The following is a 23,533-nucleotide window of genomic DNA, read 5'->3' on the forward strand; positions in this document are numbered from 1 at the left end:
CTTTTTATGTAAGTGCTTTTGTGAGACCATTAAGAGGGTTTACAATGCACTTGCACTCATTGAAGGATGTTGTAGGTTCTTAAAGTTGGGACACGTTTGGTGGTGGGCACTTGTGTAAAACGAGACCTAGAGGTTTTGTCTTTCTGGGATTTGTAAAAGAGCTCTAGGAGTGACTTCCAGCTCGTGAAGAAATGCCTCTCCGTATCCTGTGTGGGGTCATTCATCTTCTCGCTTGCATGTGGGCTCATGCTTTAGCGTCAGGGCTTTACGGCTGGCGGGCATGGGTTATTAGAGGGTCCGTGTATTGGTAGTCTGTGATATCTAGAGTATTGCGAAGGACTGAGTGAATACAACACATGGCTGGAGGTAAAGTCCTCACTTATTGCCCATCCGTAAGATCTATACAAGCCTGCTGTTGCGCTTCTTACTGGGCTTGACCTCTGCCCAGTGATGTATGTTGAAGAGCCAATTGGATAGACACTTGTCCCTTTAATTCAATATCCATATAAGTAATATGGCAATTTCCATTTGTAAGTAGAACAGAGGGAAATGTTATTGAAGAGGACAGTTTTGAAAATTATATATTGAATATTCCTTTGAGTTTGATTTTTGATTTAGTTGTATACCACATTATGGGATTTGCCAACACGTGTTACTCTATTCTGCGATTTGCACATGGCCAAAGGGAGCTTATTACCTCGCGGTCTGACTTCGAGAAAGTGTGAAAAGGTAGATCAGTCTCAGTGCTGTCCAAGTATAAACAGTCCAGACTGATGTGAAGCCAGCCTCCTTCTGAAATGAATTGGTGTATTTCCTTATATGGATATTAAATTCAAGAAAATATGGAAGCTTCAAGTTTCATCCAGAAAACACACTGTTAACAATCTTTGGAGCGCCGAAGAAATGTCACTCTTCGCCTCTGGAACGTATTGAGTGCGATTTCAACAACAGATGTTTCCCTCTGCATCTGGAGCACTGTTACACAACTGTTCTGACGATAGAAAGTGTACTATATGTGGACGTTCTGTTTTCCTTCAGCTGTAGCAACTAAAATTGTAACTTACCAGACTTTCTCTGAGTTAAATAACGAGCTGCATGAGTAAACTGTTTTCCTACTGTGTTTCCTTCCAGGACGAAGAGATAGGAATGTTGGGAGAAATAACTCATTTACAAACTCTTCTCGAGGACCTCACAAATTTGACCTCTGAACCAAATAAGCTTCCTCCAATGAGTGAACAGGTTAGTTCAGAGTTGTGCATGCCTGGGCTATATTTTATGCTTAAAAATGTAAGAAAATGTGACTTTATTGAAAATGAAAATGTATGAATGTCTATAACGTGCAAGATTAGTGTGCAATCACGCTCATTAATTCAGCGTGCTTGTGTGCTGTGCTGGGTACCCAGTCACCCCGGTTCTGATGCACTGATCGGTTTTGGAGTCCCTTGCACTAGTGAGCTTTATAAGGGCCTCCTGCAACAAGTGCAATTATGTTTGTGTATATCACCCACCCCAGAAACTGCCAAAATACCCCCTAACAACTCCTATCAGTTTATGCAATGCCCCAATGTGCAGAGCCACAGACATGAGTGTGGGGTCATTGCCACAGTCTATACTGGAGAATCGACCCAACTGCATATTTATTTGTGAAATGTTTGTCTGAGATATGTTAATCTTTCTCAACGTTCAGTCTGTGTGTGAAAAACACTTTATGAAAGCAGACGTTCCTGTGAATTTCAGCACCTGTCTACCTTTGTGTTTGAGCAGCAGAAGTATATTGTGATGCCTTGGAGAAGGGGATGCTGAGCTGCACTGGCATGATTTCTTTAAATTATACAACTTGGTTGCGCCCTGTGAGGGGATTGCCCTTCTGCTTTATTGGCTGCATCTCTGGTGAATTCAGGAACATGTCCGTCAGCTGCGTGTTATCGGGCCCTGTGTCCCAGACACAAAGGGTGCTTTATGGGAGAAACCGCGAGAGCAGTTTAGCTCAGTCAGTCAGTGTACGATGGATGACATTGTCATTAACGTGAAAGCAGAAATCTCTGGTGCCAGATTGTGCCCAGTGCTGCAGCATTCCCGGGGCTCGTGCTATGGGGCTTTGATGTGGCTCATCGCTGCTTTTTCCACTGCCTGCGCATGCTTTCCTGCCTAAGCCTTATTGTGAATTCTTAGTGCATAACCCACCTATCTCTTTCTGCCTTTCTTTCGCCCTTCTCCTGCAGGTGATCAATGACCTGAAGAGCTCGGATTACAACTTCATTTATCAGACGCCCCCATCCTCGCCGAGCGGGACGCTCTCACGCAAAGCAAGCACCAGCAGGTAACTAGCAGTCACCAGAGCCGGATCGAGGCGCCTAGCGGATGAGTACGAACAGAGAGCGGCTGATGAAGCCCCGCACTGTCCCCTCCTCGTGTGCACAGGCCCGATCACATGTTGCGCCCATGGAATGTGCACGCGGCTAGCATGTGCTTCTGACGGGCCTTTTTGTGTATTCATAGAACCGACCCAATCAGGGAGGTATACGTGATGTGGCTGTTTGATCTTGCTGGTTAGTTCTTCGAAGCACAACAAAGGCTGTTTCTGTGAGCAGTGCGCTCGCCATGAAAGGGACTGACAAGCTTGAGCCATATTCTCTTTTCCTGTTTTTCTCGCAGATGTTGGTGTTACGCTTGGGACGCTTTGCGGGTGTTTTATGAATGTATGGGAGTGGAGTGTGGGTTTGTGTTTTTTCGCTAAGGGGGTGTGGGTGCATGCTGGGGATGATGATGGGGGGGGGGGGGGGGGGTCGTAGCTGTTTCCGTATGTGGGGTTGACTTGTGTATGAGGGCTGGGTCGTGAAGAGTCAGAGCTAAGTCTTGCTGGTTTGAGCTTTGAATGTTGCCTGGTGCTGTATCGGAGCACTGCAATGCTGGCGTGAGGTGGGATCAAAAGGGTGATGCCTTGAAGTAGGGTGACCAGGATTTGTAAACCAACCGTCCACAAACTTAGAAGTAGAGCTATAATTCGGCATCAATGTAAGGGTACAGAAAGACTTAATTTACAGTTCAGTCAAACATACGAAAGACAGACAATAGGTACTACAGGGAATTAAAAGCAGCTTTTACACACAGTATTATCTGTGCTAACTAAATTGCTTTCTGATAAGGGCTAGTTCTTGGTACTGTGACCTCCTTATGGGTCTCCATCGGAGCTCCTCAGTTTCTAGAGACCTCTGGAGTTGTTCTGAGCCACAACCTGGCAGCTTTGGTGGTGTGCCACTTCAGGCATTGGACAACTCAGTAAGCACAGCCCTTGTGCATCTTCCTGGGTCTCCTCGCCTGGTGCTGAGGTCGTAGAGCTCCACGTATCAAGGCTCCTATAAGTGCAATGACAGTATTGTGTCGTTTCATCAGCCAGCGCTTGATATATATTTTATTCATATTTGACTAATGCAGTCTTTAGCTCTTCCTATCGGCAGCTGTGCGTATCTGCCTTTGACAGTAACGCTCCATGTAACATATGGCTTTATCTTGTGTGGCAGCGCGTTACCTTTATGTCTGGCCTGACCAGCAGGTACTCTGCTAGCGACGAGTAGATTCTCGGCAATGCTTTTCTTGTCTTCAACTGTTTCACAGAGGCAGTATCTGCCCTTTGACTCCACATGCATTAAGCGTTGATTCCGTACTTCGATTCTAGCACACATAGTACGCACAAGCAGTTTGCTAGGACCACGGCAAACTCTCTGGGAAAGCACTGTTGATCTTTGGGCTACTTATCCCCCAACTCATCTCCAATTGTAGCGTCTTTCCCAGCCTGCATGCCTGCCAATGACCACACCACACACAGAGCTTAGTATTACACATCTTTATTCTTTTGCTTGTAACCGCACCCAACATTCTAAATCAGTCTTCATTGCATCCTGCTCTAATACTTACGTCACACCGCTATAGAGTCCATCAGGAGTTAAAAGGTTTCAGTTATTGCTAACTCGCAAGACACTACACATCTCAATGAAGAAGCCGAACTAGGCCAAAATCAGTCTCACATTGCTTGTTTTCCTTTCCAGAGAGTACCTGGCTTTGGCTGTTTGGGCTGGACTGTTCCTATTAGATCAGGATCAAGACTAATTTGCATAAGGCTGACTTGGCATAATGGGCAAAACAACTATGGGCTGGAATTCTACTCCAAGCTGTTGCCAGTGGTTAGAATATTCACAATCATTCCTCCAATCACCTTTTGTTTGTTTGCTGTACAAAGTGTGTACATAAAGTAAAGGGCTCTGAGGTCTCCGCTTGCACATAGTGCAGAACTGAAGAGAGCGGCTGACTGTCCTTGCCATTCTGCCTATTTGAACCAACGGCTGGGGTTTGAAATCACCATTGAGCCACCCGAATAAAGTTTAAAGGCTGGATGTGGCCAGTACGCCTTAGTTTAAGAGTCAGTGATTTACAAGGGAAAACCGACTACAGAGGAATAAATAAATGGCTTACTGGAATTTGAAAAACCGCTGTGTATTGGAGATGAGGCACTGACTAGAATGCAGTCTCTGAGGAACTTGGACGTTTGTCTGCTAGAACCGAGTGTGTGATGTGTGTGCGGAAATAGGTAAATATGTGTGGAAGTAGGTAAAAAGCACTGAATGGGGACTGAGGCATCTTGTGTACAGATAGGTGAATACTGAATTTCGAAACTGCCAGGAAATGTTAGGTAGAATCGAAAAAAGAGTCCGAGAAATGTATGTTACTGACAGGAAAAGGTTCATGTGTGGGGAAACTCAGTAAGGGGTGTTACATGAGGGTTTGAGAAACTGGCAGTGTACGGGTGTATCTCTGCCACTGCAAAATCTTTTGCTGCCGTAGCAAATGGCACTTGACACACTCACGTCCAAACAGCCACTTCTTTGCGCTAACGTTATACATTGTAGTGGAGGGAATGCAATGAGAGTGGAGTCGGCGATTTTCCTCAAGAAAAGTTGTACAAGAGGATTGGCTTGCTGTGATGCTTCCCTTAGGCACTGGGTGATTGTCTGATGGGTCGGGTTGGTCCTCATTAAGACTCGTTATTATAATTAATATAACAGATGGCGCATTAGGTTTGAGAAATGTAATTCGTAGGAACGAGGAATGGTGGAATGTCGGCACAGATTGCACTTTTTGAGAAGAAACGAGCCTGCTGATATTGGAGGGACTCAGGATTGCAGATGTAAGACAGAAAGTAACACGTGTAAGGGATTTATTACACTATTAGATTGTTATATTGAAGTCTGTGATGACATGTAATAATTAGTGTAGCCAAATAATTAACTTGAATTGGTGGCCTACACAAGCCCATGGAAAAAACAAAAACAATTCTTGAACAGCTTCAAAACAAAGAGGATAGATCTTGAACATGGAAAATGAAACGGGGTGGGCAGGATTGATTCTTCTCAAATCCTACATATGAGACAGATGATAGGTTTTCTGTGCTCAACATGTTCTTTATTTTACAATAACGAAAAAAAAGTACGTTCACAGAGGTAGTAGCGCATGTAAGACTAGCGGAAGTTTAGTTGGAGGGAATCTTCTTTTTCTTTGAACGGCCCAAAAAATCGTAATGTTTTCAATGTAATGCACATAAATGAACAGGATCTCAATAACCTTGTAAACTGACCATGTTGCTAAGACTACACCAAAAAATATGGCTAAACAGTTTGCTCTTACACCAAGCTTTAAACTTTGCCACAGTTTCTGATCAGCCATTTATAATCCAACTCTTCATCTGCTTCAACAGGCAAGCTGCCCCACAGTATAGGTTACTCCACAAATTCCTTACACTATTTTTCAAGTTTTCCCTGTATCGGAGGCATGACAACCACCTGCCATATCCCTCTAAGCCCAAACATGATCCCTCAGCCAAATAACCTTGCACCGCCTCGCTACTTCAAATCAGTACAGTGGCACATATCAATTCTGTGTTTCTCTCATGCAACTTGTATCGCTCTCCAGCGTTTGAACAGTTTTTAAACAAGTATTTTCAATGCAATAGGTCTCACATTTGCGAGCGTTTAAGCAATTGGCATTGTAATCGGCAATGCCTTTTATTTATGTGTTTTAAAAGCAACACATATATAAAAGGCATTGTTATTTTTAATGCCAATTGCTCAAATTTTGGCAAATGGGAGAGCATTTTAACGGTGGCAGCAGCACCTTTCTGTAGACGCTGCTCGTGTATTCAGGATACAGTGCGCAGTGTCTAAAGAAAGGGGCGCGGCCAATATTAAAGTGAAAGCGCGTATGGGGTGCTTTCACCCAAAGTGAAAAAAATTAATTCATTTAGAAAGGTTCTGTAGCGTGGCCGCTAAAGTGAAAGCGACCTGCGCTATTAATGAAATAAATAAATAAGTGCAGCAGCTAATGTGAAAGCGGACCACACCTAAATTAAATAATTAAATAAGCACGCCCACTATAGTTAAAGTGGACCACGCTGTGTAATTTAAATATAAATATTAGTAAAAGTGCGCAGCGTGCTGTGATGTCATAGGTGGAATAGGGAAGATCCTTAAAGAAAATAAGGCTCACCAACTTATAAAGCAGACTGTGTAACAACACAGGTAAAAATTCCAGTTGTTATGGAAGGTTACAAATGCAGACAAGCCAGTACCAAGGAGGGACTATTAAGCCTATTCAGAAATTAAAAGCAACAATTTTGCAAGGACAGTAACAGGAGCCAATTTTAAAGATGGGTGGGAGAAAGGCACCGCTTCTATGCCATACCTCAATACAGCATGCCTCAGTAGAGCAGCACATGCTCTGTCCAGGTTTGACCTAAAACCTTGGCTTTTTGCTCGGACTTAAGTTCCTATCTGTGAGGACTAGCGCAGGGACACTCGGAGCATCTGTGCACTTTATAAATATCGGTTCATCATCATCATTTGGTCATACCTTCAGTGGAGGAAATAATTAATCTGGAATTAAAGGCCTGGTCCTAGAACTATCGCTAATCACAGGTTATAGAGACTGGAAATAGGTCATCCAAATAGAATATCTTTTTATGGAATCTACATTTTATTTTCAGTAGAAGGTGCTCAGAAGAGTCCTGAACCAAAGCTATATATTTCTCATTTGCTCACCAACAATTTTTACATCTGCTCCTTTTGTTTGCATTTAAGACTTTTATTGCTGATTTGCTCCTGCATACTACATGAGGTGCAGCAGTACAAGAATATATGCAAATATACACCAATTGGAAGATAAAGAGAGAAAACGAACTGGGAAAACACGATTATTGCACCCTGCAATTCACGTTGTCAGATTGGAGCTGACTGAAGTTTAGAATGTGGAGTCGTTGTAAGGAGCACACTATTCAACAGCCAAGCTCGCATTTGTTTCCACACCTAGGAAAAGAGACCACGTCACTGCGGATGTGGTTGAAAGGAGACTAAGAGGTTCTATATAAAATAGAGGCTTTGGGTACAAACAGTAACTGGCGAATCTTGCTTTTTGTTCCTTAAGTTTTATCAACCCTATGCTGTCAAAAACTGCAGGAACATTGAAACTGCGCTGCATGGAAGGGCGCACTTGAGGTGGTGAAGGAGGTGTGCTGATGCAGAGTTTTCTCCTAGTCCTGTTTGGCCTTCACTAGCAGCTCATGTGATTTATAGCAGTTTGAGCTTTGCACCGGTGGCTCGCCTATATTGGCAGTCGAGGTGTGTCGCAGCCTGTGGCAGGTATGAGTGGGTTAAGTGGGTCATGGGTGCAATGCAGGCCCCTGCAGCCCCGAGCACAGAGGTGCTTCCATGCTTCAGGAGTCCTACCCTCATACGCCACTGGGGTAGATAACGGTACTCCAAGCTTTTGTGTAATTAGAGCTGATTATGTTCAGTGAAAATCACTATGCACTACTATTAGTGTTGTTAAAGTGATCACATCAGACAAGAGGTGCGCGCTCAGCCTGTCGTGGAGCTGTACCAGGCCAGAGGAGACCCGCGCAGCAGTGAGGATGCCCGGGAGTGAGAGGTGAGCTTTATCTGGCCGCGGGAAGCGCACAGCCTTATAAGACGCCGGGCATAGGCGCACGAAAGCTACTTCGGGACAGGAGATGTGCACGTGTGACAGGAGATGTGCATGCATACACACGCCGTGCAATGGCGAGCGAAACCTACATCAGGACAGGAGATGTGCACGTGTACACCTGACCTGTAGGCCTGCACATCTCCTGTCCATACGCGTGCACCTCTCCTGTCTCCCTTCGCAAGAAGAACCGACGACAATAGGTCTCGCCAAGCCGAGCAACGTATGCGCTGCATCGCTAGGCGAGACCTAAAAACGAGAACTCCCAAAATAGCTTTTAGTGACATACCTTCTATACATAAAATCCTCCTCTTTGCTTCCAGAATTCCACAAGAAGCTGAACACCTGACTCTTAAACTAACACCCAGCAGACAACCTAGACACCTGCTCTAGCGCCTGGATTCCTTTCGGGTCATAAGCTGCGCCTTGTAAATCCAAAAAACGTAACATTCTGGATACCTTGCAAGTGGGTAAGTCCTGCTTTACAAATCCAAAGAACGTACTTGATAGTCTATTGGAACAAACGATAACCCCTGCCTGTAACTATTCCCCGCAAAGTCTGAGTTTCTTGGCAGGGAGCTTCTTTTTCTTATTTTCCACCTGTTACTTTATTATTCACTTACTTTGTTTATCCTCTTTTAACGCCAGACCTAACATCCTCTTTCTTTTTTTTATTTTTTATTTTTTAAATATGTTTATTGCGGCGAAGATAGTAAAAAAGGCACAAGTTATACAGTCATCAAGCCAGTTGACATATAAGGAACAGGTAGGCCAGGTCCAAAGGGAGTACACAGCCAGGTACGGCCCACATCCCGGAGGCAGGGCGGCGTCAAAGTGAACCTATAAGCGAGTAGAGGGATTCGCACTTGTGCTTCAAATATCAAATAAACAATATCAATGTCTACGCCAATTTTCTTATGTTGCAGTTCCAAACTATATAACGGTATAACAGTAACAAAGAACCCCATGAATGGCATTTCTAGCGCTGATCCGATCCCAGAAGGAGATGAATGCAAGGGCCAATTAGAACGCGGTCATCACAGTACAGTGTGATCAAATGGGAATTCCAACTAAAGACAGATGTATCCAACAAGGAATATCGGCATGGCCCAGGGGACTACTACACTACCTCCCGACACCCCGCCCCAGACCCCCCCCCCCCTCATCACCAGACTCCGAGGAAGCGGAGGAAAACAACTCAGCGCTGGTGGCGTCTGAATCATCCGGCTCCATCCCCTCGATACACATGACTCTCCAGGCGAGTAAGTCATCCTGGAGCTTCCCGTCCCTGCGAGTGCGCTGCATATGTGTCTCCTCTGCCAAGGCCCATTCCTTGGCGTCCCGTAACCAACGAGGGATTTCAGGTGCCCTCTGGCCCATCCAGGTAATGGCCTCCCGTCTCCTCGCCAGAACCAATAGAAGTTGCAGCAATTTGTAAGACAGACCCTTCTTCCTGGGTTTAGGCACCAACGCTAGTAAACAGTGAAGCGGGTCTAATTGCAACCTAAGATGTGTGATCCGGGTAATGTGTGCTACCACCCTATGCCAAAAATCATGAACCAAGGGGCATTCCCAAGCCAGGTGAAGGAATCCCGCCCTCTCTGCACCACACCTGGGGCAATTATGGCTTCTATTTGCGGAAATACGGTGGAGGGAGGCAGGTGTCATATAAGTGCGATGGACAAAGTTAAAATGAATCAATTTGAAACGCGCATTGCAGGATACTTTACGAGTCAATAGTCCAATCCGCTTCCTCTGGGCCGGATCCAATTCTATCCCCAGGTCTGCTTCCCAAGCCACCCAAGCCGGCGCCAACGGGGGAGTCGAGTCTCTGCGCATGGCAGAGTAAAGGAGGGAAATCAGGCGCCTACCTCTACCACAGGATAAGATAATGTCCAGGGTATTAGTGAGCTGGGGTGCCTCTGGGAATTGGGGTCACGTCGCCCTGGCCACATCCCGAAGACATCCGTAATGCAAGTACTGGCCCTCACGGAGTCCAAAGGAGTCCGCCGCTCTCTCAAAGGACACAAAAGAGTCGTCCAGGTAAAGATCTGCGAGGGTCTCGCAACCGCCCAGACGCCAATCTCGGAAGGACATATTGGCCTCCATTTTGAGTATCGGGGCCAGGATCCAAATGGAGAGCTCCCTGTGGAACGGCGCACGTCGCAGAACCCTCTCAACGAACCGCTGCCAGATGTTAGCCGTATGCCTGACGACATAGGGCAGAGTGCCATTAGCGCCCGACCTTGCATGAAAGCCTCCTGCAAGTCCTTGTCCGAAGCCACACCCGCCAACAATGCCAATTCCCAGTTCTCGTCGTCAGCAAACCACCTGGCTGCCGGGAGAAGCTGCGCCGCATAGTAGTACAGATCAAACCTCGGGGCCTCTAGGCCGCCTTCATCCCAACACTGCGTCACCGTGCGCAACGCGACCCCACTGCGTCCACCCGCCCAGAGCAGGGATGTGAGGAGTGAGTTCAGCGTACGAAACACCCGGGGAGGTAATGGGCATAGGGTATTTTGCAGCACATATAGGACTCTAGGAAGCATCACCATCTTGGCAACTGCCAGACGCCCCATGAGGGAGAGAGGGAGTGTGTTCCAAAAAGCAATAGATTTACGGAGGGCTGCAAGAATTTTGTCAATATTATGAGTCAAGAGAGCCTCGTCGGAGGCGGCCACCTGAATACCCAGGTACCGGAACGCCAGACGTTCACACCGGAGGCCCAAATAGTGAGAATCCGCAGCCGGGTCGAGTATATCAGAAGTCAGTGGGAACACCAGGGACTTATTTACATTCATGCGCAGTCCAGAGGCTGTGCCAAAGCGGTCCAAAAGCCGCAACAAAGCGGGGAGGGCTCCACCGGAGAAGTCAGGTAGAAGAGCGCATCGTCGGCGTAGAGGGAGATGACATTGGTAGTGTCCCCCACTACGATACCCCAGTCATGCAACTCCTTGTGGGCAGATATGGCCAGGGGCTCAATTGCAAGAGCAAATAGAAGGGGGGACAGAGGGCAACCCTGCCGGGTACCCCTCCCCAACGGCCATTCAACGGAGCGGGCTGATCCCAGGCGCACCCTGGCCCGGGGCGCTCCGTAGAGCACCCGGATCCAGTCGCGAAATCCGGGACCAAATCCCATCTTCAAAAGCACATGCATCAGATAACCCCAATGCACCGTATCAAAGGCTTTAGCCAGGTCAACGGAGACCAACACATGGGGAACCTCTCGCCCCCGGACCTCATGCAATATGTGATTCAGGCGACGCAAATTCATCGTCGTATTACGACCGGGGACAAAGCCACACTGGTCCGGGTGGACGAGCTGGGCCACGTGCGGGGCAAGGCGATTGGCCAGCATCTTAGTCAGGATTTTTGCGTCTGAGTTTATCAATGTGATAGGACGGTAAGCTGCGGGGTCTGTTTTATCACCGCCCGGCTTCAAAATCATACAGACCTCACCCTGATTCAAGGTGGGCGGGAGGGTGCCGGTACGCAAAGCCTCATCGTAGAGCTGTAGGAGGAGGGGGGCCAGGGTATGTCCGAACGCATGGTAGAACTCTGCAGGGAATCCATCTCCGCCAGGGGTCTTGGCCCGGGGGAGGGCGGCTATCGCCGCGGTAATTTCACCCAACGTCAACTTGACATCAAGTTCCTTCGCCGCCGCCTCTGGCAGGGTCTGCAGGTCGAGGTCTTCAAGGTACAAGCTATAGACATCCTCAGATATGGACGGGTCAGCCTCATACACAATACGCAGATGGTCTCGCAGCACTGCGAGTACATCGGCCTCCGAATGGACCATATCGCCACTGGGCGTCCGTAGGGCCACTATACGTTCGGCCGTGAACTCACGACGAAGTATCCAGGCCAACAAGCGTCCAGACTTATCCCCCTCACGGTGTAGTCTCTGTCTATATTGGCCCAGTGTGAATTTATCTAGCCGCGTGAGTATGTCGTGGATCGAAACCAGGGCAAGGCCCTCCGCCCGTTGATCCGATGCGTCCGGATCAGACTGGGATTGAGCGCGCAGAAGCTCAGCCTCCGCAGTCTGCAAGTCAGATAGCAGTTGTTTCCTGACCCCGTACGACAGGCCCATGCACGCTCCGCGGACGACCGCTTTCAGTGCCTCCCACTTGATGGAATAGGACAGGTCTCTCCCCGCCCAGTTGAGTTCCAGGTAGTCGGAAAGCGACGACACCACATGGTCCCGGGCTACCTGGTCCTGAAGCAGGTCTGTCGGCAGTCTCCACGTGCGCGGACGCTCCGTCCGATCAGGCCATTGTGCCACGCACGTGACCGGAGCATGATCTGACAGGTATCGGGCCTGGTGTGTAACCGTCAATGTAAGAGAGGAGGGAAGGTTGGCCGCTAGGACTCTGTCCAGTCTACTATGGGTACCATGTGTTGGGGTATACCATGTGTAAAGCTTCTGTGCGGGGTGACAGGCACGCCACACATCCACTGCCCCTATATTATGCATCACTTCCCGTAAGCACGCCTTCATACGGGGCTTAGTGCCCGCCCTAGGTGGATGACGGTCCAGCTCATGATGTAGTACGCAATTGAAATCCCCGAACCAAAGGAGGGGTGCGTCTAGGCTCGGAGCCACAAGATCCTGCATCTGGGAGAAAAAGGGCGGGTCATCAACGTTCGGTGCATACGTATTAAGGATCAGGAGGACTTTATCGTCCAATCTGAGTTTCGCTAATATGTACCTGCCTTCCGCATCTATATATTGAACAGCGCAGGGAACCCCCGGGGCCACCCAAATTAGAACCCCCCTAGCATATGTAGAATAGGAGGAATGGAAAATCTGGCCTCTCCACTTCTTGGCTAGCCGCTGCGCACCGTCCTCGTCTAAGTGGGTCTCCTGTAAACAAGCAACTGAAACCCCATGGCGTTTGAGGAAGGTAAGGACCCTGTGTCTCTTAGTGCACGTACCCAAGCCACGCACATTCCACGTTAAGAATTTAAATCCCATGACCACCAATCACGCCCAAACGGGCGGCAGTGTAAGCGCAACCTAGGCCGTCGCCAGTAGGTCCCCGCCACATAGAATGCTAGGGATGCATCGCATAGGACAAGCACCCTACAAATCGGAATCAACATGCGCAGAATGCCAGTCACATCATTGTCACAAACCCAGTCCCACCCCCCAACAGCCCCAACATACAAAACTTCGGCTTGAACCCCCTCAACCCCACCACCCACGAGCAATAGGATAGCAACAACCAAAACCGCCACCCCGCCCTTCCCCCGCCAGTGCCAGGACGTGCACAGCCACCCCATTCAACACACTCCACGCACACACACACACAGCAAAACAACCCCACCCACCCACCCTCCCAGCTCCCCGAAAGACCCAGCGGATCTATTATACGAACCCAGTCACATCTCCCTCGCCAAGTCAGCAATGCAGGAATGACAGCCTCCACCCACACCTCCCACCTCCCGGAGCACACACGGCTCAAACGCCAAGCACAAGGTACTAACCAGTGTTCAATTGCCCCCAGCGTCAAGGATGAAAAGTCATAATTTTAAAGAGTTGCAGGACCACAGGGAACGCCACAATAAAGGCAAGCTCACAGTGGAATCAATGGAGGCAGGGCAAGGATCATTCCAACTCTGGTGCCGGTAAGGCAGTCTCTGGGACCACCGGAGCCGTAGAATCCGTGTTCAGCGGCGTCTCCTGCAAAGTATCCGGTACCAAGATGTCATTAGGGGCGGCCGCCCCATTCGGACTCGAGCTAGCCCTTGCAGGCGAGTCGTCCATTAGGATGGCCCCATCCGGTCCCACCGTGGGTCGAGCCTCAGGAGGACCACGGGATCCAGAACGGCGATTTCTCCTACCACGTCGTCTCCGCTGTGGCCTGGTCCCCCAAGTGTCTCGCAAGCCCCCTTTCTCACCCGGGGGCAGATCATCTCCCCGGATCTCAAGCCACTCCCACACCTCCGCTGGCGTCTCAAAGAAGTGTGCCCGGCCCTGGGAGAGCACCTTGAGCTTATCAGGGTATAGAAGCATGTACTGAAGCTGCATGTCACGTAGTTTTTGTTTGACTCCCAAGTAGGATTTTCTCTGCTCCTGCACCTGCTGGGTGTAGTCGGGATAAATTGAAATACGACTGTTCTCAATCGTGTGGGGCCCGACTCCCTCGCCGCCCTAAGAATGCAGTCGTGGTCCTTATAGTTCAGGATTTTCGCGATGAGGGCTCTAGGGGCCTCCCCTGGTCGTGGAGGGGGCACTAGAGCTCTGTGCGCCCGCTCCACAATGAAGACGCTGGACAATCCTCTCGGACAGAGGTGTTCACGGATCCAAGTCTCTAGGAAGCGCTCAGGGTTCCCTGCCTCCAGCCGCTCCGGCACTCCCAGGACCCGTATGTTGCTTCGACGCGCCCTACCTTCCGCATCCTCGGCGCGCCTCTCCAATGCACGGGTAGTAGAGGTAAGTTGGGAGAGTGACTTCTGTAGGGACGCGACCTCACCCTGTAGTTGAGTGATATTGCCCTCCGCATCCGAAACTTTATCCGCTACTTTGCGAAGGTCTGTCCGCAACAGGTTCACATCTATGGAGACCGTCTCTATCTGGCGTTCCAGGGCAGTGTGTGATCCCTGTATAGCCTTAAGAAGTTCCGCTCTGGACGGCTCCAGCGATTCCCCACCCCTGTCTTCAGCGCCCGTCTGGCGCGTGATCCTCTGCGGCTGCAGGCGAGGGGTAGTATACTGCACAATCATATTAGGTTGGGTGGCCTTAGGGCCACGACCAGAACGGCCCGCCATGACGATTGATGGAAGTCTGCACGGCCCAAGCAGGAAGGGCCCCTCAGGAGCCACCCAAGCAAAGGTAGGGTAGGCGCACACCACAGCGCCGAAGGATATAGGGCAAGTGGCGTCTAGGCAATCCAATCAAACCAAGAGTCAAGACAGCGTAGGAGCAGCCCCCGTCCGTCCACCCCCACTGGGGGACCAGGATTCAGGGCCTCGGCGAGACAACAATAGGCAGCACAGGCTATAAATCAGGCTCCACCACTTCTTCACGTCGTGCTCTCCACCTAGGCTTCGCAACACTGGGCAGGACGGAGCACAGATGCACCCCGCTACCAGCCGCCACTGACCCCCTAGAGGACGCCCGGCACTGTCCCCAAAATGGCGGATGCGTGGGGGAGGGGCGCCGGCCGTCCACGGGCCCAGCAACGCCGCTTCAAGATCACCGCCAATGTATATGGGCAGCGAAAGCCCAAAACCCCCCAGGGTGCAGGATACAGTCCGGTGGGAGGAGGCACAGACGCGGCAAAGCTCCGCAGGCACCAAGACAGGGGCCGGACCCAGACAGGCACACAACAGTCAGGAGCCCCCGCATGCACCCCCACGCCTCAAATGGGAGCCTGGGTAAGCGGCATCCACATCCCCCACCTCCGGGTGTAGGCGCCCCGATGAGCGGGCGCGCAGCCTCCAGTAATAGCAAGGGAGGGGGGGCCCTCAAATCTCCAGGTCAGCAAGCCAGCACAAAATGGACGGCGCCTCCGTCCCGTTCTCCTCCTCACCGCACACCAGGAGATCCCCGTACCTCCGACGCTGTGGCCCTCCGGTCGCGGATCGGGATCTCCGGCCAAGTCACAGGTGGTCGTCAGAGGGCTCACTCAGGTTAGGGATCCCTGCATACCACGTCTGCTTTCCGGCCCAAGTGTGCAGGCCCAAGCCGCGGCGTCGCGTGAGGAAACACGCCGGCGCCGCCTCCAGTAGCAGCTGGTCCAGCGCCCACGGCGGATTGCCGGTCACGGGTCCGTTCTTCCGGGCACAGGAGTCTCGGCGGGGTTACCGCTGCCTCTCCGACACGCTTTCCAGCAATCGGGAGAGCCCGGGCAGGATTTTAAAAAGGATTTAGTCGGTCTTCGGGACGGAGCTGGTGGAGCTCACGTCCTGTCGGCCATGCTGCTTGGCCACGCCCCAACATCCTCTTTCTAGGTGTACCATCAGCTTAAAGCAGTAGTGGTGCTATGATTTGTCTTCTGCAAAACTGCTAACCAATGGTTAGCAAACAGCTAACCATGTGAGACAACACCCAGGGATGCTGCAGTGACAACTCATGCAAAGTATTCCATGCTCACAGTAAGGACAGCGGGGGCAAAGAGCTGGGGATCTGATGGAAGGGTCAGGATATGACGCTTGTGTCTTGAAATGGTTCGAGCACTAAGGAGGAAACCTTTGAAGGTGTTCATGGAAAATAGCCCACTTTTAGAAGAAAGTGTCAAGCATGATAACTACCTCGACTTGAGGTTGGCCTCTAGGTCTGGCAGCAGACAATACCCGTGCTTCGATTGAAACTGTGAAGTTTGTTAAATCCTCCTTCGTGGCAGCTTCTCTCAGTGCTGATTGCTCGAAAGGTTTCTTCTCGACCGCAATTAAGAAGTATCATTTTAAGAAGCTCGGAGGGTGCAGATACCTACCGGGTGAGGGGGGAGAAGAGGAATCGGGATTCGAAAGATAGCTGTTGAAGTTGGCTTTGTGAGAAAAAAAAGAAAACGTATTGTGCTTCTGTGAGAGGGAGGAAGGGAGAGAGAAAAAAATAGCATGTAATATGGGGGCAGTGTGCCCCTCGCCCCACCACCCAAAAAACCAAAACTCTGTATAATGGGAGGACACGTTATTTTTCGGTAGGAAAAAATAAATGTTTGTGTGTGTACATTCAATATGGAAATATTTCGTGATGCGCTTACCTCAGGATGCGTTAGGGATTGGTCCTCCTTATTGTATATTTAGTGCACGAGTGCCTACAGTGTACCGGCTGCAGGAAGCAAGCCTGGTCTTGTTTTCCATACTTTTGGTTCCAGAAGCCATTTCATTATCTGTTTATCTGTCAGAATCGTGACGACGATATTGCATGTCTGGGTTTCCGCGTTTTGTTTTCCTTACATCTTTGTCTCATGGTTGTTTTTCATATTGTTCCTCTCCGTAGTCATCGATCGTGTATTTCCTGTAGTGCTTACCTTGCTCCAAGTTGCAGCACAGCATGCTACAGAGACCGCTTTAACACTGGTGGCACCCCGTGCGACAATGTTCGTTGGCACCCCCTCCACCATCCATGGTAGAGGTGGTGACCACCTCGGATTCCCTCACCACCAACTTTTAACAACGCTCCTCGAGTCTCCGTAACCACTCTCTTTCAGATGCATTTAATTAGTTATATAGCACTTCTCATACCTGTGTAGGGTGTCAGAACACTTTGCATCACACACACATTACACAGAGACAATCAATCATACATGTGTAAATCAGCATATAGGAAATGTTACGTAAGCCAGAGGACTACAAGGTGTAGGAGAGACATGTCATCCATACTGGTAGGCAGTATCGTTTAAGTGTGTTTGGGCTGGAGATGCACAAACTCAGAATTGAAAACAGAACACCATAGTTGGGGGCTCTCTTTAATTATAAGAATCGATTTCTACCCAAATGAACCCTTTTTGCAACATTAATCTATGCTCTAATCTATACTTTGCAGTTTGCATGCAGTTCTTTGATGAATCAATAATTCACTGTTCTGTATTAGAATTTTTACTTGTAAACTGCAAGTAACAAAAGGATGTTTCTTGGAAAAGCAGTAACCCACTGCCCTATTTACATTATATGCACTTTGTGATCTGCATGGTACACATTCTTTGCAGCAGGCGTATTAACCCTCTGTGCTATTTTATGATCAGTCAAAACCTCAACTAGACGAAACTCCAATCACTTTCCAGATGTAGAACATTCATCACTGGAGGTATTTTGTTATTTTTATTGTTGACTGGAAATTGCTGGGGGCAAGGAACGCAGCAGCAGGTGCTTTTAAAACCAAAATAAACTTGAAAACTCTGCGCCCCTGCAGTCAGCGCCCAGTGCAGTGGCACCGGTCGCACTGCCCTAGAGCCGGCCCTGTACAGCGATGTATATTCCTACAGCAGCACCCCAAATATAAAGTCCTGCACACACAACAATATAGTGTGTGGTGTCAAGTTGAGGCAGGATTGTGAAACCACAATATGAGGGGAGAGGGGCATATTGCTGCAGAAACATTGAAGTATATTGTACAGGACTTTTTCATACTTGGTTGTACATGCTTTTTAGCTTTACAAAGATGGAGTTTGAGGAATAATATGAAATGATTTGCCCAGAATTCCACCCTTTTCTGGGGCCCAAAGTATCAAGTCTCTGGTACCTAAGTCATTAATGTTTTTTCACTAGACCATATCTGCTGTGGACCAAAATTCCAGTGGTCTTTGATATAGGGGAAATGGTATCTGATCCTATAACATCATCTCTCTCTCACGTGCACGCTCTCGCTCGCGCTCTCTCCCGCTCTCTCTCCCTCCCTCTCCCTCTCTCTCTCTCTCTCTCCCTTGCTCTCTCTCTCTCCTCTCTCTCTCTCCTCTCTCTCTCCCTCGCTCTCTCTCTAGCCCTCTCCCTCGATCTCCCTCTTCCCTCGTCCTCTCCCTCTTCCCTCGTCCTCTCCCTCTTTCTTCCTCGCTCAAATCCCCACCCCCCACCTTTGTGGGGGCTTCTAGACTACAACGTGCTTCTGCCCAGGTCCTTAATCCTCAGTGGTTGCATCCCCTGAACACTGCCTTCGGGTGTGCCTGTACGATTTCTGTACACTGTTGTGTCCTCCAGATGTGGCCAGTTTAGGAGACTGAACCGCTGGGAGATAAAGCGATCGACCAAGCATAAACAATTTGAGGTAGAGGTGAAAACCGGGATTAGAACTGTGGTTCCATGTTCAGTGATGGGTCATTTCTACAGTAGCTAAGTGCAAGGCTCCATTGCTTGGAGAGATACTTGGGTGACAGGTGAAGCAGAAAATAGCTTAATGTACCGGTTTACTTATCCTTTTATGCCACCGTGACCGTAGGCCTATAAAAGCGTAGGCCAGCTGCTTTCTTATTTTAATTGGAAGGCTTTTTTTTTAACGTTTCTGCTGCCAGTGTTTCCGTGAAAATGTCATGGCGTCGGCAGACTCACAATGAGAGGTTCTGAGTAACGGGGAACACAGTGGGAGTACCCAGTGGCGTCACCAGGGTTGGTGTCACCCGGTGCGGGTAACTCATGGTGTCACCCCTTCACGACTTACTGCATTGAAGTACACAGGAACATCCCCAGGGTTCATTAACATGAATTTAAATGAATAAAACTAATTCGATGCAGGGTGCGCTACGAAATTCATTTTATTAATTACATTGTTTACTTACCTTCAATTATCCATATTCCGGTTTTTAGCACCCCCCACCCTGCCCCTCCCCTGCCCCGCCTCTCCGCCCCTCCGAAACTCCCTCCACGGGCCGTGGGTGGTGTCACCCGATGTGGTCCGCACACCCCTAGTGACGCCACTAGGCCCAGCAAGAGAAAGAGAAGGACACCTCTGGTCGTTGATAAAAGGGAGGTAACGGGCGCCCATCTGCCTCCAGAAAGGCCACTCAGGCGGCCACTGGCGGTATCCGAACAAAGCAGAAACCACCCAAATCGGCCCACCAGACTGCTCAAAAAAGCAGCCCACAGCTGGGACTGGACACCGGCCCCTCGGGCATTGCCAATCTGACCCCAGTTAGCATGAACACCACCCTTTCACATCTACATCTAATTTAATTTTTGTTTTTGGTCAATTTAAAGTGATTTGCTTGCAAGTGGTGGATGCAGTACCTTAACCCTCTATCTGAAGATTACTTGTAGTGTTTTGGGCCTTGTTCAAGCGCTACCTAGTGAATCAATAGGTGTTTCTATCTCAAGCAGATGCTTTTCTTTTTCACACAGCGACTGGGACAATGGAGGGGGGCATCTAGCAGTCTCCCCAGGCTCAAGTTCTCCTCAAAACACTTTTTTCGTAGTGTGAAAATTAAAACAAAGGTAACTAGTAAAACGGTCTACCAAATGTAAGGCATAACTGCATCAACTTGCTCCCCAGCTCTATATGTTTAGGTTCAATATACATGATCACTAAGTTTTGTGGAAAATGTTTTTCTTTGCCGCTTGCCTAAAAATAAATAGTTACTGCACTTCATTTCAAAGCTCAGCATCGTTTTGTAGAGGACGCAGGCTTACAAGATGTGTTTGAGGTAAACTTAATAGCTGGATATATCCAGCGTCAATCAAGAGGGCAAGACAAATACTTTGACAGTTATATTTCCCAAGACCCTGAAATACACAAGCCACATTGAAGGTGCCTAGCACGCAAATCAAAGAATAAACGTGCGAGGGAAAAAAAGTACGAGGTTGCAGAGCTGTGTTACACCGCATAACCTTGGTGTCACCCCATGTGGGTGGTGTCACCCGGTGCGGTCCGCACCCCCCGCACCCCCATAGTGACGCCACTGGGAGTACCGCCACCACACAGGAGAGAAGAAAACCCACACACAGAATTACGTAAACCAGACTGATCAAGCAGCAGATGAGGTGGTGCATGTTTGCACGATGAGCATTTTGAAAGCCTGGGATTTTAATGTGCTAATTTTAAACTAGGTGGGTTTCTGGAAAAGTTGGATTTCCCTGATTCATTCTCTTTGTATGCGCGCCTTTCCTACCTTTATACTACTAATATATGCTACTAATGAACCTCGAAATAATGGTAGATTGACAACTTTTGAATATTGACAACGTTTTGATAAATCTGCTCGAGGGACAATAACACCAATGATACTTTACAGCAAGTTAAATCAACCATGTCTTTTATTTATACTTTAGACTAGTGGCAACATGCATTTCAACTGGTGCCATTGTAGTTCAGCATAAACTGGGAAATGTTATTGACTTTGAAAGTTCCGCAACTACAATAGTTAAAAATCAACTACAGCTGGGTCAGAAGATCATCAGGATCCCCGATTGAAATGAGCGCGGCTTCCAGAAACTAAACTATGGGATTCTGTGAGCAAGGCTTCCGAAATTAAACTGTAGCATTTAGTGATCAGACCTTTGAAAGTAGGTGGTCTTCGATGTAGCCTCAATCCACAGGAATCATGCTGCTTGTTAATACAAAGTGATCGCAGAACTCTTACAGAGGATGCGGCGAAGAGGAACACATACATTGGACACGTATGAAGCTGTCTGGTGCTCCAGTGATCAGGATTTTAGTTCGTTTCGGTTATAAAATGATGTTCTGCCTCAGCTCATTTTGGACAGGGAAAAACAGAGGCAAGGGGAGTTACACTGAGTGCAGCGAGGAAATGGGATTGTGTTATCTACTTTCTGCCTTTTCACAAACTTAATAAATACCATCCTCAATTTCAGTATTATCAGCGAGCGTTGGTTCTGCTCATCAAAGTAGTTTAGCCATTAAAGATGTGGAGTCAGGGTGAGGGGGGGCATCGCGGGGGTCGCCCGCATGTGGGCATGTTGTGCACACGCGGGGTAGGGCGGGTTTAAACATTTAAATAAACTTACTTTGAGGCCAGGTCCCGCGTCAACCGTGCTCCTGCTCTCCTGAGTCCGCTTCCAGGTACAGGAAGCAGGCAGCCGGGCTTCCTTCCCTAAGCTAATCACAACGTTGCAGTGCAGCATTGTGATTGGTCAGCCAGGGGCTGTAGGGGTGGGCATGTTCTCCATGCAGGCATTTATGCAGCCTGTATTGAGAACAGGTAAATGCACATGACTGGTTTCGGCGGCCAGAGAAGGTCGACTAAACAGTCATTGTGCACTTGAGTGGGATAACCACTCCGCCCCTGCCCTGCTCCGTGAGCAGAACAGCCCCACCCACCCTCCCACCCACAAAGGAAACATAACATGATAATAACTTAAAGTTATTATCATGTTATGTTTCCTCTTCTCGCACTGCTTGAAAGTAGTGGTGTGACGCTCCTCCGCCATAGCAGAGGAGCCGCCACTGTGTGGGATACTTGTTAAATGTACAATGGCCATTGTCATGCTGTGCTCCGGTTTCCGCGAAGCTCTTGCCTGGGTGTGGTATCGCTAGCATTCCGCAGCTCATCCTCTTATCCATGGACTGGCAGCTGGAGCCATTGACCCTCTGGCTGAGCATGGAATCTGTTCCATTCCAGATGGTCCTGACAAGAGGCTTTCCCTTGGGTCAGTCTCCAGAACTATAATGGAACCTGCAGTTGTGTGTAATAGACAAGGGCATTTGAAGTATATGGAGTCCAGTCTCCATCTCTGCGTGCAGTCGGACTCACCTTGCAGCATTGTTTTGTACAGTAGTAAAATTCCCAGCTTCCCAGAGTGAATGTATGGAGTATACTGGGACACAAAAGTCGATCTCCATGTGCTTCAGTTCACTTGAACAATCAATCAATCAATCAGAGTACTTGTAAAGTGCGCTACTTACCCGTGAGGGTCTCAAGGCGCTATGGGGAGGGGGGTGCTTCTACTGCTCGAACAGCCAGGTCTTGAGGAGTCTTCTGAAGGCGAGTAGGACTTGGGTCTGCTGTTTGTGGGTGGGGAGGGTGTTCCAGGTCTTGGCGGCGAGGTAGGAGAAGGATCTGCCGCCAGAGGTCGTTCGTTGGATGCGGGGGACAGCAGCGAGGGCGGGGCGTAGCTGGCGGGTGGGGGTGTAGAAGCTGAGTCTGCTGTTCAGGTAGGCTGGTCCGGCGTTGTGGAGTGCTTTGTGTGCGTGGGTGAGGAGCTTGAAGGTGATCCTCTTGTCGACGGGAAGCCAGTGTAGGTCTCTCAGTTGGGGGGTGATGTAGCTGCGGTCGGGGACATTGATGATCAGTCGGGCGGAGGCGTTTTGGATACGTTGTTGTCGTCGTAGGTGTTTGGCTGGGATTCCTGCGTAGAGTGTGTTGCTGTAGTCCAGTCTTGTGCTGACGAGGGCCTGTGTCAACCTTCTTCTTGTTTCGGTCGGGATCCACTTGTAGATCCTGCGGAGCATGAGGAGGCTGTTGTAGAAGGAAGAGGAGACGGCGTTGACCTGCTTAGACATGGAGAGGGAGGAGTCGAGGATGAATCCTAGGTTGCATGCATGGTCAGTGGGTGTTGGTGCTGTTCCCAGGGTGGTCGGCCACCAGGAGTCATCCCAGACTGAGGGGGTGGGTCCGAGGATGAGGACCTTCGTCTTGTCAGAGTTCAGCTTCAGACGGCTGCTACTCATCCAGTCGGCGACAGCCTTCATTCCCTTGTGGAGGTTGGTTTTGGCGGTGTGTGGGTCCTTGGTGAGAGAGAGGATGAGCTGGGTGTCGTCGGCGTAGGAGATGATGTTGAGGTTATGATGGCGGGCCACTTGTGCGAGGGGGGCCATGTAGACGTTGAACAGTTTTGGGCTGAGAGATGAGCCCTGGGGGATGCCGCAGATGATGTCGGTGACTTCGGATCAGAAGCGTGGGAGGCGGACGCTTTGAATTCTGTCGGAGATCAAGGACGTGGTCCAGTAAAGGCCCTTCTCTTGGATTCCAGCTTCTAGGAGGCGTGTCTTTAGAGTGCGATGGCAGACCGTGTCGAAGGCGGCAGACAGGTCCAGGAGTATGAGGGCTGATGTTTCGCCATTGTCTAGTTGGCACCTGATGTTGTCTGTGGCGGCGATGAGGGCTGTCTC

At 49.3% G+C, this 23,533-nt stretch overlaps 1 protein-coding gene across 4 annotated transcripts in view; it reads left to right on the plus strand.

Moving 5' to 3' along the window:
* The window catches only part of LOC147705867 (protein MTSS 1-like), a 377,494-nt gene that overhangs the window by 268,328 nt on the left and 85,633 nt on the right, over nt 1-23,533 (plus strand). For all 4 annotated transcript variants that reach the window (XM_086932312.1, XM_086932313.1, XM_086932314.1 and 1 more), the window contains exons 6-7: nt 1,132-1,239; nt 2,223-2,320. In XM_086932312.1, the coding sequence (XP_086788438.1) occupies nt 1,132-1,239; nt 2,223-2,320 (206 nt within the window). The remainder of the gene's footprint in view (nt 1-1,131; nt 1,240-2,222; nt 2,321-23,533) is intronic.

This window comes from Lissotriton vulgaris, chromosome 7, assembly GCF_964263255.1.
Source record: "Lissotriton vulgaris chromosome 7, aLisVul1.2, whole genome shotgun sequence".
Lineage (NCBI taxonomy): Eukaryota > Metazoa > Chordata > Amphibia > Caudata > Salamandridae > Lissotriton > Lissotriton vulgaris.